A 14,482-nucleotide genomic window follows, 5' to 3' on the forward strand; every position below is an offset into this window, starting at 1 on the left:
AAAGCACTGGGTGTTGCAAAGTCAAGTGGTAGGAACAAAAGCATAGAAATGCCTATCTGCGACTGTCAATTCTTTTAACTCGCCACCCTCCATCTACTTTTTCCTTCTTCTTTTCAAGGCAACAATCCTTGGTAGCACCAAAGAATGTGAAATTTTAACTCCTTACTTAGTTACCTGATGCCATCAGGAAACAAGGTTGTCCAAACAAGGGGACTTTCCAGATAGTGAAAATATTCTCTAAGAGCTTAAAAATTAACTATTTTATAAAAATCATGTACATGTGGATTACAAAACCTGTTTCCTTTGTAAACAGCAGAGCGGCCTTGATTTTCTTAATGTCTAAGGTCATTACTCTAGAAATACACCCTAGTGGTGTCCTTGAGGAAACCATGACTATGGCTTTTGTCACTCGGTTGCAAAATCAGCTCACACTGAGTGTGATATAGAAGTCAACAGGCTCTGAGTGAGGAATAAGAGCTCCGCTCTAGGTAAAATGCTTGAATTCTCTGTTCTGGATGACTCAGGAGACTTTTTGAGAGGGATCTCAGTGATATTTTGGAAAGTCAAGGTTGTCAGAGTTGAAGGATCTCTGTATCTCGAATTGTTCTGTTCTCCATCAAAAACAAAAGGCTACAAAACTTTCATTCTATTGAACCCAATGGAAACATTTATGTTATCATTGGCTATAAAAGAAGTTCAAGAAGGCTGGGCATGGTGGCTCAAGCCTGTAATCCCAGTACTTTGGGAGGCCGAGGCGGGTGGATCACAAGGTCAGGAGTTCGAGAACAGCCTGACCAACATGGTGAAAGACCGTCTCTACTAAAAGTACAAAAGTAAGCCAGGTGTGGTGGTGCGTGCCAGTAATCCCAGCTACTCAGGAGGCTGAGGCAGAAGAATTGCTTGAACCCAGGAAGCAGAGGTGCAGTGAGCCGAGACAGTGCCACTACACTCCAGCCTAGGCAACAGAGCAAGATTTCATCTCAAAAAAAAAAAAAAAAGAAAAGAAAAAGTTTAAGAAAATAGTGTGACACGTGTAACAACATGGGTGAACCTCTAAAACATTAGGCAGCAGTGTGAGGGGAAAATACTTAGGAAAAAAACCGTCAAAGTGCTTTGTGATATGCACATGGGAAGAAATGAAGGGATAAAGCAGTGGTTTCCAGTCTTTGTTCCCTGCTGAAGTACCTAGGGATCTTTAGACAAGCACTGATTCCTGGATCCTAATCCCAAACACTCCTATTGAATTGGGGTGGGGGTGCAACCTGGACATCAGGATTTCTCAACCCCACCCCCACCCCCAGTGATTCCATAATGTGTAGCAAAGTTTGAGAAACACTGGGATAAAAGTTATCTTGGCTTAAACCAAAAGCATATCGAAATAAAAATTTCAGCTCTGCTAACACTCTTCTATTCAAAAGCCTTGAATATGTTCCATGGTCTACCTAAATTATAACCCTTTATACCTGGGTGCAAAACATCTTACGTAACTCTAGTACCACCCACCTCTCCAGCGTTAGTTGCCCAACAGGCCCCAGGATGCCCCAACTTGTTGCCTTTGCTCCTGCCACCCTACCTCGAATTGCCTTTCTTCACTTCAATCCTCTGCTTTCCCCAAGTTTTTCCCGAAAGCCTTCAAGGCCCATCTCAAATGCCACCTCCTCAGAAGCCTGTCTGATCTTCTCAGGTTATCTGGCTCTTCTCCATGCCTAGGGCACATTTCTCTCTTTCCCTTGTAACACTGCGAGTTCTGCTTTGCACTGCTGATGTTTATCTGTCTATCGTATCATATCCTTCCCTTTCTTGCTCTGACTCTTCCCTTCTTGCAGAAGAAGTGAGGGCAGCCAGTGAAGGGGCCAGACCTAACTCTGTCCCTGAGTCTAAGGAGAAATGAACAGCTGAGGTGTTGCTAGTGGTCTCAACACCTGAAGCAAACAGAGCTCTTGGGGAGATCATCGTGAGGACAGGCTATATCTTTGTGGTCATGTGCCAGGAAGACAGGATGAGAGAAAAGAGCTCCCATTGAGAGGTGAAAGATTCTTAAGAGCCCTAGCTCAAAAGAGAGCCTCTTAGAAGCAGCATGCAGGAATGAAAGGCTGGAGCCGGCATCCTTGGAGCTACAGGGCTACTGGGGAGCAGCAGCAGCAGGGAAAACCCAAGGCCCACTTGCCCTCCCCTGCATCTAAAATGGTAAGAGCAGGCCAGGGGCCCACGCTTACCTGGGAAGCCTCGCAAACACCTGAGCATGCATCCTTAAAAGATTTTGCTGATACTTCAGGTTTTATGCAAGTTTCAGATAATGAGAAAGACATCATAAATATTCTTGCAAATAAAAATCAGGCTTTAATTTCTAGCTACATTTAAGTGCACAATAGTTAGTTAATACTCCATGAAAAGGTAATCACATAATTCCTAATAGAAATTAAACTCTCCTCTCAGCATTCACCTTTATGTCTATCATTTGCTTAGTCTAGAAAAAAAAAAAAAAAGGTGTATCATTAAGCAACAGGAAAATCTGACAGCTACTAATCTGCTGAAGAAAAAGAGCTCACAGATATCCGGGATTCCAGAAACACAAACCTACTTAGAAAAAAAAAAAAAAAAGGTGGATAAAAAATTCATTTTAAAATTTAATACAACGAACAATCATCATCACCTTAAATTGGTAGGACCTCAGCTTGCCAGGTAAGTGACTGAGGAGTCTGGGGCTGGGCGCAGTGGCAGCCTCCTTCGATTTGCAATGAGAAAGAAGTTTTTCAAGGATTGGTGTTCCCAGTGGGGAGGACACTGTGCTTTTCAAGGATGGAATGAAGAGCTGCCTGCTCTTGTTAGCTCTATCAGATGATGGAATTTTAAGAATTTAAGACTGACCAAGAGTTAGTCTGAGAAAAACAGGGAGGCTGTAAAGAAACCCTTATGCAGTAACTTTATCCAGTTGGGGCAGCTAAATCAGCAAGGACAACCTTTCCCATGACCTTCTCGCCTCTTTTTTTCCTAAATTATTTTCCCAAATTCTCTTTAGAAGGAATTCACTCCTTAATTGATAACTCCTTTTATTTTGAAGCATTTGCTTAAAGCCAGGCAAGAATCATACTTAAAAGGGAGTATTTAAGAGAAAAAGTACACATGCAAAGGTACACATAGGCTGACGGCTGGAAAGCAATTGTGCATGCAATAAGCACCAGCTTTTATCCTCCAGTGAAAAGCCCATGATTATTTTAAAACCCCTATCACAAAGCACTCCTGTGCCAAGGCAAAAATTCTATCAATAGTGCAAATCCTGTAAACTAATCAATAAAAACAATCTTGTGAATCTGGATTTCTTTATAACAAAACGAACTGCCCATGCTCCTCCGCTGCTCTCACTTTCAATATCTTAAGAGATGGAGTAGTTGTGCATAGTAGAGTACAGCATCCTGAGGCAGATGAGGGTTGTGTGAATGATTTCACAGGGAGGTGAGCACTCCAGATCAACTGCTGTCAGTCTTGGCAGAAAAGCCCAAGAACACCAAGTCTGCCCCAAGTCTGCCGTCTCACTGGTCACAGTCAGACACGCAACCCTTGACTGACGAGGCAAAATCCAGTAAGGGGGAAAACATCTGTTTTCCAAAACAGCAACCTCCTAAGAATGGAGAATCATGACTCTACCCAACACCTACTCGAGCAGCACAGGCAATAGTGAGGCTTCTTCCTTTCTTCTATTTAACAAGGCCGGGAGGGCTCTTACCTCAGCAACAGTTTTACAAGTATGCTGCTTATTTTGTAATAGGAGAACATCAGCTCATGAAATTTGGGGCACTTACCCTTCTAGCTGCTCCTCTCCTAAGATGAGGCGAAGGTTTTTTAGGAAGGACAAGGAGACCAAGGCATGGGAATGGCGGATCTTCACGTAGCCCGTCACCACCTCGATGAGCCCCATGAAGTTCTCCAGTTCTGAAGCAATGTTATCTACATTGAAAGGGGATCGTGTCATTGTGTGCTCACTTGGTGTAAGGGTGACATACTTGGATTCTTACAAACACAAGTGAGAACAATTCAATGGCAGGTGCCCCCTGAGATGCTCAGGCTCCCAGCACAGGACTGGCCATTCCCTGACAAAAGCATGCTTCCCTGGCTTGACTCGCAACAACCACTCCTGGAATGAGGCCTCCCAGGCGGGGGAAGGCAAGTTTCTAGGAGGTTGGGGGTACTGCAGCTCCCAAGCTGATCATAAATACCAGACTGGCAATTAGCTAAGGCTGACAATTGTAGGGAATGTCTTTTAATATGCTCTGTCAACAGACAGTATGGCCTCCATAGTACAAGGGCATGACTAAATCAACAACATTTTCTCCGTCTCATTCAGAACTGCCTTTGCTGCCTTTCTAATTCCTAAGATACAGGAATCTATATTTAAAGGTTCCATTTTACTAAGACTAGAAGAAAATATACCAAAATGTTAACAATGGCTATCTATGAGGGATTTTTAAAAATTCATTTCTGCATTGCTAAGTTTTCTATAATATTTACATATTGCCTTTGGAACTAGAAAATAGGAAAAATAGTTGCTAATACAGATGTACAAACATAATATGCAAACAACAGGTTTCCTTTTATCTTGTTTAGTCTACCCTTTCCCCTAGTAAATAAAAACCAATTTTCAGTTCAACTAATGCTAAAATTTTAATAAAGACTATAATGAACTGGGTGTGGTTCAATTAATGGGATTTTACTGTGTATAATTTATGAAGACATATTTAATAAAAGGCTCTATTTTGCTTTGAGTTGATACAAATAAAATAAGGGTACTAAAGGATAAAGCCCTACATCTAATTTAACAGCTTTCCAAGAAAAATTAAAGGGAAATTCAAGTTGAAAAGATGAGAGGTTGTATGCAGTTGATGTTTTAAGGAAGAGATCCTGAATTTTAAACGTGGGGTAGGAAGTATGCCTTAGTCAAGATCAGGAAATTTCCCCTCTAATGAGATGTCCCATCATCCTAAATCCAATCTATTTCCTGCAATGGACATAAACCAGAAGACACATTTCATCATCATGCATAAATATGCACCAATTCCTTCATAAAATGATACTTCTCCATGGATTTAATTCACAGATTGAAATTTTATCTTCAGAGGAAGATAAAAAAGTTTAGGCACTCAAAAGGTATGTTCTAGGGATAAGCAAATTAAAAGTAAATCAGAAAATGCAGACACAGCCAAAAGAATTAAACTTCAGAAGTACCATGAGAGCAGGGAAGCCCTAGTTGTGGGGAATAGAGTTACCTTCGTCATGGAGGACTGGGAGTGGGTATATTGTGAACAACAGCAAGGGATATCAACAAATTCAGAAGAAATAAGCAAAAACTTATTTCTGTCCTTTCTAAACCTTAAGAAAACAGTTTATTCATTTAACAAATATTAAGGAAAAGCAAATTCTCAAAATACATTATTTTTCCTCTCAAACTGTAAAAAAAAATTCTTCATAAAAGGATTTCCCCAAAAAATTCCTTTCAACTTGAAAGTCTTTTTACAGTATTTATTCTAGCTTATAAAACTATCAGTACCTTGACCAAGTGGTCCCAGTAGCAGAGAATTTAAGGCACCATTACTAGAAGCCCTTGGCAATGAAAAAATCAGAAGTGAAAAGATTTTTTAAATTATCCAGGCATGGTAGGGTGTGCCTGTAGTCCCAGCAACGTGGGAGGCTGAGTAGAAGGATTGTTTGAGACCAGGAGTTCCAGGTTACAGTGAGCTATGATTGTGCCATTGCACTCCAGCCTGGGTTACACAGTGAGACTCTGTCTCAAAACAAAACAAAGAAACAAACACACACAAAAAACAAAGAAGTGAAGAGATCGCAGGCTAAGTCAGTGGGAAATCCTTTGCACATATTCAACTTAGAAGCAACTTACCAGGAATGCCATCTACTGCAAATATAGGTCATTGTACCGGGGTGAGACTGAAACTTTACGTACACAATGACACATACTTGTATCCTTTTGTCTTTCACAAGTAAATTTGGAAATCTAGCATTCTTTTGGACTTCATAAAAGTTTAACGTGGTATCACTAAACTTCCCTTTGCTCAGTCTTCTCAGTAAATTGAAGTAACGAAAACTCTTTAGACTTGAAAGATGTGTGGATTTGGCTACAGCTGGAGTCTGCTGAGTCACACCTCTGATCCAATGGTCTCTTCTGGGGTTTGTATGTGTCAGGGCTTGCCTCTCCTATGCAAGATGTGACTAACAAAAAGAGTGATGACCCTCTTTACAGGAATAAATGATGTGCCAATGGCTAAAAAACAGATTGCCTTTCAATCTGTTTTTTATCTTTTAGGGAAACTCAAAGAAGAGACGTCATGCATGAGGCTTACACACCATGTTGTTTATCTAAGCCCATATTTTAGTGGTGACTCAGGGACGGGAGCATGAAAAGCATTAACAAAAGAAAACCATGAGATCTAGCCATTTTTCCAGTGGGATGAAGTACTTACTCCCCCGTCGGATGTTAATGAGCAAATTGCCCTTGAAGATGGTGCATCCTTGGAGCATCTGAGCAGAAGTAACAGAATCAATGGTCTTTGTTTTCTTTTCTTCCTCACAGACCTTGGGGCAAGGACCTTCACAAGGGATGCAGTACATGCTGTTGAAGAAAAAAAAAAAATCAAAAACACAGATAATTGAGTCTGTCTTCTTGCATTAAAAAAGTCATAAGGATATGCTTTTTATTGTTATTACAGCATGCATTAGAAAAAGCAACTGTTTTGAAGTGTTCGTGTGGTCACATGGTATATCATTCCCAAGCCCACCCAAGATAAGCCACTCACATTGCAACCAAAAGGAGAAAGAGCCTACAAAGGAAGAGCGTGTTGCTTGCTTCCAGACAAAATACATGATGCATCCTCAAGGCATTTGTGTATCATAGGCTGTTGACTGATGAGCCAGCTGGTTCCATGTGGGAGCATAGTGTTGCAGAAAGGAAGCTCTGGGGGTTCTCTGGAGGAACCCAGAGCTGCTTTCTGATATTGTGACCCTGGCCTGTGTACCTGGAGGAGTAGCTAGGAGAGAAGACAGAGACAGCAAAGAGACTATAGTGTCTCTGCCTAACGGTAGTCCAGCTCCTGCAGTCAGTGTCTCAGGAAAGCCCAGTGACGGATGCCAAAAGGCATGTGGTATAGCGCAGATCCATTATTTTCTTGCTAAAGCACAACTGAAATTATTTCTTGACAGTGTTTTGCAGAAACTTGTAAATTGATCCAAATGTTGTTTTTGCTGCATACACAATAAAAGCAAGGGGTTTCCATTACTCTGTAATGAGCTCTTATTTCAAATGCTATCCTGAACATGCCACAAACCACCAAGAGTCAGGGACAAGTAAGACTGGCACTTTTCCTGCTTACCTGCCGTTATTTACAAAATAGCAGACAAAAGGCTAACCTAGCAGCTGAACCTTTGGGACCTATAGTTATATACAGAACAAGGGTCAGAAAGTTGAATTGATTTCCAAACAAGACAAATGATACGACCTTATACGATGTGTGTGTTAACAGGATGGTAAGTTGGGAAGCCATTACATGTACATTATTGTTCTTATATCATCTCTCAAATTTCATGAAGTAAAAACATTCAAGAAAAACAGTGTAAATTATAGCTCTTTTTATTAATGTCCCTTCCCCCTACCTATGAAGGTTATTTTTTATCTCAGACAAAGATGTAGGGTTCTGTTTTGTTTAAAAGCTAATAGGTAAACAAAACTTCTCTGGTATTTTCCTATTGCGTGTTTGGGAGAATGGGGATCATGGCTTCCAGAAGGCTCCTGCAGGAACTGGACCCACCCACAGATGGGGAGTCCTTCCTCTACCATTGCACTCACCATTCTCATTTCTAGCCTGGGATGGGGGCTTCCTTCAGCACTTTTTTACTTGGTCTTCTGTTGTTTCTAATTTATCTACATACCCTATAAACTCCCACTCTCCCTTTAAAAAAACATTTTATTTTAAAATAATTATAGAGTCACAAAAAGCTGCAAAGATTTACAAAGTTACAGAGTGATCCCACATAGCCTTCACCCAATTTCCTCCAATGGTTACTACATCTTACATCATGATAATGCAATATCAAACCTGGAAATTAACTGTGTGTGTGTGTGTGTGTGTGTGTGCGCGCGCGCGCGCATGCCCACATGGTGCTCTGTCACTGATCACTTGTGTAGATTTGTATAATCACTACAATCAAGATACAGAACTGTTCCATCACCACACAGTTCTCCCTGATGCTACCTGTTCATACTCACTGCCCTGCCCAACCTAGTCCCCAATGTCCCTAACACCTGGCAACCACTAATCTGTTTTCCATCTCTATAATCTGTCTTTTTTTTTGAGACAGGGTCTCACTCTGTCGCCCAGGCTAGAGTACAGTAGCATGACCTCAGCTCACTACAACCTCCACCTCCTGGGGGTTCAAGTGATTCTCCTACCTCAGCCTCTGGAGTAGCTGAAACTACAGGTTTGCACCACCATGCCTGGCTTTTGTATTTTTTTTTTTGAGACAAGAATCTTACTCTGTCACCCAGGGTGGAGTACAGTGGCGCAATCTTGGTTCACTGCAACCTCAGCCCTTCTGGGTTCAAGTGATTCTCCTGCCTCAGCCTCCTGAGTAGCTGGGATTACAGAGACGGGTCACCACGCCCGGCTAATTTTTGTATTTTTAGTAGAGATGGGGTTTCACCATGTTGGCCTCCTGACCTCAAGCAATCTGCCCACCTCAGCCTCCCAAGGTGCTGAGATAGGTTATGAGCCACTGTGTCTGGCCAAACTTTGTATTTTTAGTAGACACAGGGTTTCACCATGTTGGCCAGGCTGGTCTCAAACTCCTGACCTCAGGTTATCCACCCACCTCAGCCTCCCAAAGTGCTGGGATCACAGGCATGAGCCACCTCGCCCAGCTATAATCTGTCATTTTGAGGATGTTGTATAAATGGAATTATACAGTACGTGATCTTTTGAGGTTGGCTTTTTCACAGAGCATAACGTTCTTGAGATCCATCCAAGTAGTGTACTTCAGTGGTTTGTTCCTTTTTATTGCTGAGTAATAATATTCCACAGTGTGGATGTCCCACAGTTTGTTTAACTAATTACTTATCATAGTACATCTGAGTGATTTCAGTTTGGGGTTATTACAAATAAAGCTGCTATGGACGATGGTGTACATGTTTTTGTATTGACATAAATTTCATTTCTCTGGGATAAATATCCATGGTTACAACTGCTGGATTGTAACGTAAGTGTATGTTTAGTTTCTCTCCATCTTTCACTCAAATAGAAAAATCTGAAGCTGGGTACAGTGGCTCACATCTGTAATCCCAGCACTCTGGGAGGCTGAGGCAGCAGGATCACTTGAGCCCAGGAATTTGAGGCTGCAGTGAGCTATGATCGTACCACTGCACTCCAGCCTGGGCGACACAGCCAGTCTATCAAAGAGAAAAGAAAAAAAAAAAGGAAACAATCGTCTTTGGTAAAAAGTCTAGGAGACATCGGGCACTTAAAAAATGTTTTTCTAAGAAATGTTTGAATAACATGTTTATAGATGAAGCTTCCTCAAATCCATTATGGTATAGAGAAGGTATAAACAAGATAAAAAAATAAATATTTTAAAGTAATTGTTAAGTAAGCCTCATAGGCAGAGAGAAGGGAATTTATTATTCTTTATGGTGTTTTATTTTTAAACAAAAAGGTAGATGTATAGTTTTGAATGGACTGTAAGAATGAATAGGGGAAATAATGGCTCAATTCTCTGAAGAGTGCGCTAGAGCAGAAGAAACAACACTGTCAAATGGATAGCATTCCCACTTTGCCACAACTCTGGTGGCTGCAGAATGACCAAAGGCTTCCAAATATCATTCAGAAAATGTATTCACAAAACAAAGATGATAGCATACTGAGTTCATGGACAAGCTACCGCTCCCCTAACCCCACCCCAAGGAGCAAGGTGATGTCTGAATAGTGGCTGAGCCTCAACTTGGTTCCGGACACTGCCCCTGGGCCCGAGGTGTGCACCAGTAAAGGCCCTTTTACACTCGAAGGCTGCCAACAAAATGTGAGTACAATGCGGTAGACTGATTTTGGACATAATACGTATTCTCTGCAGCTCACTGAAGTCCTAGGCCTATTTATCATTTTAAAGTATTCAGAGTAATTTTGTTGTTCTTGTTACTATCCTAATGGTTATACAAATTATAAGAGGCAGAAAGTCGCTCTACATTTAATACTATAAAAGAAAATGAGTATTATCTTTGATTTGAAGGTAAACCTACAGTAGAAGCTGCATCTCCAAATAATACACTAGAAAAAGAACCCCTTTATGAACACTTGCTCAATGTACTTTATAGAAATAAACTGCAGCACAAATTATATTTAAAATTAACATCTACTTTTCTAATGATAAATGATATTTATTTACTTATTTTTTTTGAGACAGAGTCTCACTCTGTTGCCCAGGCTGGAATACAGTGGCGTGATCTCAGCTCACTGTAAGCTCCGCCTCCTGGGTTCACGTCATTCTCCTGCCTGAGCCTCCTGAGTAGCTGGCACTACAGGTACCCGCCACCAGGCCTGGCTAATTTTTTGTATTTTTAGTAGAGACGGGGTTTCACCCTGTTAGCCAGGATGGTCTCTATCTCCTGACCTCACCTCGTGATCCGCCCGCCTCGGCCTCCCAAAGTGCTGGGATTGTAGGCGTGAGCCACCACACACCTGCCGATATTTTTATATTTGTAGAATACATTTTGACAGACCCAGAGAGACAGGCCCCTTGGTGCTAATCACGAAGAAGGCATTTTGTTCACTAAAACAGCACTTTCCTAAAAGCTCTTTTTTTTTTTTTTTTTTTTTTGAGACACAGTCTCTGTTGCCTGTGCTGGAATGCAGTAAGGCTATTTTGGCTTATTTCAGCGTTGACCTCAAGGGCTCAGGTGATCCTCCCACTTCCAACTCCCGAGTAGCTGAGACTACAGGTGTGTGCCACCACGCCCAGCTAATTTTTGTATCTTTTGTACAGATGGGGTTTGCATGTTGCCCAGGCTGGTCTTGAACCCATTGGCTCAAGGGATCTGCCCACCTCGGCCTCCCAAAATGCTGGGATTACAGGGGTGAGCCCCTAAAAGTTCTTTACTCTGCTCCAGGAAAGGGAACAGCAACCCCAAATCTCCAATCTTCTTTTGCTTTCAAAATTATAGTTCCCACATTTCTAAACAATGCCAGCATCTTATTTTCAAAAGCATAAACCCAATCTTCTTTTGCTTTCAAAGTTATAGTTACCACATTTCTAAACAATGTTAGCATCTTATTTTCAAAAGCATAAACCAATGACAAATTTATAGAACTCCAGTTGACATGTACAAAAGGGATGGCATTTGTTATAAGAAACTCCTTTTTTTTTTGGAGACAGAGTCTCGCTCTGTCACCCAGGATGGAATGAAGTGGTGTGATCTTGGCTCACTGCAACCTCTGCCTCCCAGGTTCAAGCAATTCTCCTGCCTCGGCCTCCTGAGTAGCTGGGACTACAGGCATGTGCCACCATACCTGGCTAATTTCTGTATTTTTAGTAGAGACAGGGTTTCACCACGTTGGCCAGGCTGGTCTCAAACTCTGACCTCAGGTGATCCATGCACCTCAGCCTCCCAAAGTGTTGAGATTACAGGCATGAGCCACGTGCCCGGCCATAAGGAAATTCTTTGCTTCCCAAGTGAAGTCTCAAAGTTCAGGAAGGAAAATGAAGGACATGATGAGCACTGAGGGAGGGTCAAGGTAGAGGGGGATGAGAGGAAGGAAGTGCTGATGGGAAAATGTTGCTTATTTTAAGCTACTGCTTACTCTGAGCTGCTGCTGGCTCTTGCACTAAGATGTTTAGGTCTGCTTGCTGGTCTCAAGGATGGTGGTGGGGGCTTGGCCTGTCTTTTCTCTTGCATTTCCAAAGCCTCACCTGGCTAGCAACACCTAGACTAGGAAAATCTAAAACTATAGTCCTCTCTTAGATGCCAGCTTGGCAAGTACCCAGAGAGACCATGAACTCTGGGTATTGAAACCAGCAAGCAAATACTTAATTTCAAACAGCCAGGCAGTATACACTTAAAATATAAAACAAACTGGTGAGGGGGGCCAGTAAGCCATGCCAATTGTTCCCAGAATCTCACCAAACATTTAAGGTAAGCCAGCCCTCTCAAACTGACCCACCTCAGTTAACTTCCTGAGGGCTGCACCCAGATGAAACAACTGACAGTCTACTTTTCTGTGCCAGGGTGGCAGGTGGAGTGGGGGTGGGTAGTGACCACATGTGTGGCCACAACTGACCTCTGGCTGCCGTTGCGGATGAAGCCTGAGGGGCACTCCTGCATGCATTCGCCGTCGTGGATCACGAAACCCTCGGAGTCACTGCTCTCGGCGCTGAGGATGTTGGCACAGAAGTCACGGTCCACACAGCGCCAGCCCTCAAACCTGTAGGTGTTGGGCGGGCAGGCAGGCACGCAGACACCGGCGTAGTAGTAGTGGCGGCAAGCTACACAGGCTGTGTCGTTGTCAGGCGCGCTGCAGCTGCCCAGGCACTCGGGGTGGCAGCACTCGTTGTTCTCGGTGCATGCCCTCTTCCCACATGCGCTCGGGCACACTGTGGAGACAGAGGAGAGACGGAGGTGAGACCAGGTAGGGGCGACACTGCCTTCTCTGGGCCTGGCCAGCATCCTTCTGGGTCATTCACTGCTACCACCAGCACCAGATCGCTCACTGAAGAGACAATACAAAAACACACTAGGAAATCCTCTCCCCAACCACTGTCCTTTCAACCCACTTAGACATGCAGAGAGTAGATATATTTAAAGTTCAGCCGGTCCTAGGAACTCCTTGTTTAGGACAAACCATTAGCTTCTGTGATCCTGATCCTCTCTCTTCCCATCTGTAAAATGAGGGAGATAATACCCACTTTTGAAGGCTGCCTCAGGCATGGGTGAGCCAGTAGAAGCCCTACAGGAACCCTATGGTTCATTAGTAATTTAAAAGGCATTGTGTATGCTCATTTTGCATTTCAAATATGTTCCTTACTGAAAACTCTTTTAAAGTCTTAGTGTGTAGAAATGCTTATTTTGAAAATGATTAAACTACACTCTATAGTAAAGATGATAGCATTCAAAATGACTTCAGGAAAATTTCTGTTGGCTTAGATGATATCAAAGGTGTTACCCCAAATAAGCCATGATATCCTAACCTTAAGATGACCAAGAAGTCACCATGTCTGAGGGTCATTCTCAAGTCCAAGAACATGCGTTTGTTACAGGAAAGGGGTCCTGACCCAGACCCCAAGAGAGGGTTCTTGGATTTTAAGCAAGAATAATTCAGGGTGAGTCTATAAACTGAGAGCAAGTTGATTAGGAAAGTAAAGGAGCAGAAGAACGGCTACTCTACAGACAGCAGCCTGGAGGGCTGCTGGTTGCCCATTTTTATGGTTATTTCTTGATGATATGCTAAACAAGGGGTGGATTATTAATACCTCCCCTTTTTAGACCATATAAGGTAACTTCCTGATGTTGCTATGGCATCTGTAAACACTCACGGCGCTGGTGGGAGTGCGGCAATGAGGACGACCACAGGTCACTCTCGTCACCATCTTGGTTTTGGTGCGTTTGGGCCAGCTTCTTTACTGCAACTGTTAGATCAGCAAGGTCTTTATGACCTGTATTTTGTGTTGACCTTTAATCTCATCCTATGACTTAGAATGCCTTAACTGTCTGGAATTCGGCCTCATTTTACCTAGCTCCTTTCAAGATGGAGTTGCTCTGGTTTCAATGCCTCTGACAGGTGGGTGAGTAGTATCTCTGAGCCCACGGAACCTCAGGATATTAGAAGTCATCTCCTCTAAGCCTCTTCATGTGCTAAAGTTAAATCAGTGTCTAATAACCACAGATCCATGGTGTACATCCCAAATAGATGAGCTGGCATTTATTTCCATAACAATGCTGTCATGATCACACTCTGTGGGCTGTTAGTCTTACTTGTAAATTAAGTATAAGTCAACAAAATATGAAATCTGGTTTGCATTATACATTTCCTACTTTATCCTCAAACTGGAAAACAATACAAAATTATTTAAATGTGTATGTTTTTGACTCTGACCTGCAATACTGAGTGGAGATTCTAGAATTCGTTTTTTCTTAAAATAAAAATACATGATGAAAAAAATCAGAGATCGGCCGGGCGCGGTGGCTCAAGCCTGTTTATCCCAGCACTTTGGGAGGCCGAGACGGGCGGATCACGAGGTCAGGAGATCGAGACCATCCTGGCTAACACGGTGAAACCCTGTCTCTACTAAAAAAATACAAAAAACTAGCCGGGTGAGGTGGCGGGTGCCTGTAGTCCCAGCTACTTGGGAGGCTGAGGCAGGAGAATGGCCTAAACCCGGGAGGCGGAGCTTGCAGTGAGCTGAGATCTGGCCACTGCACTCCAGCCTGGGCAACAGCGTG

At 42.7% G+C, this 14,482-nt stretch overlaps 1 protein-coding gene across 4 annotated transcripts in view; it reads right to left on the reverse strand.

The window, feature by feature from the left end:
• IGF1R (insulin like growth factor 1 receptor) overlaps window positions 1-14,482 on the reverse strand; it is a 316,842-nt gene that overhangs the window by 61,121 nt on the left and 241,239 nt on the right. For all 4 annotated transcript variants that reach the window (XM_023220870.1, XM_023220871.1, XM_023220873.2 and 1 more), the window contains 3 exons: window positions 12,324-12,636; window positions 6,471-6,619; window positions 3,801-3,945 (listed from right to left, as the gene is read on the reverse strand). In XM_023220870.1, the coding sequence (XP_023076638.1) occupies window positions 3,801-3,945; window positions 6,471-6,619; window positions 12,324-12,636 (607 nt within the window). The remainder of the gene's footprint in view (window positions 1-3,800; window positions 3,946-6,470; window positions 6,620-12,323; window positions 12,637-14,482) is intronic.

Source organism: Piliocolobus tephrosceles, chromosome 6, assembly GCF_002776525.5.
Source record: "Piliocolobus tephrosceles isolate RC106 chromosome 6, ASM277652v3, whole genome shotgun sequence".
Classification (NCBI taxonomy): domain Eukaryota; kingdom Metazoa; phylum Chordata; class Mammalia; order Primates; family Cercopithecidae; genus Piliocolobus; species Piliocolobus tephrosceles.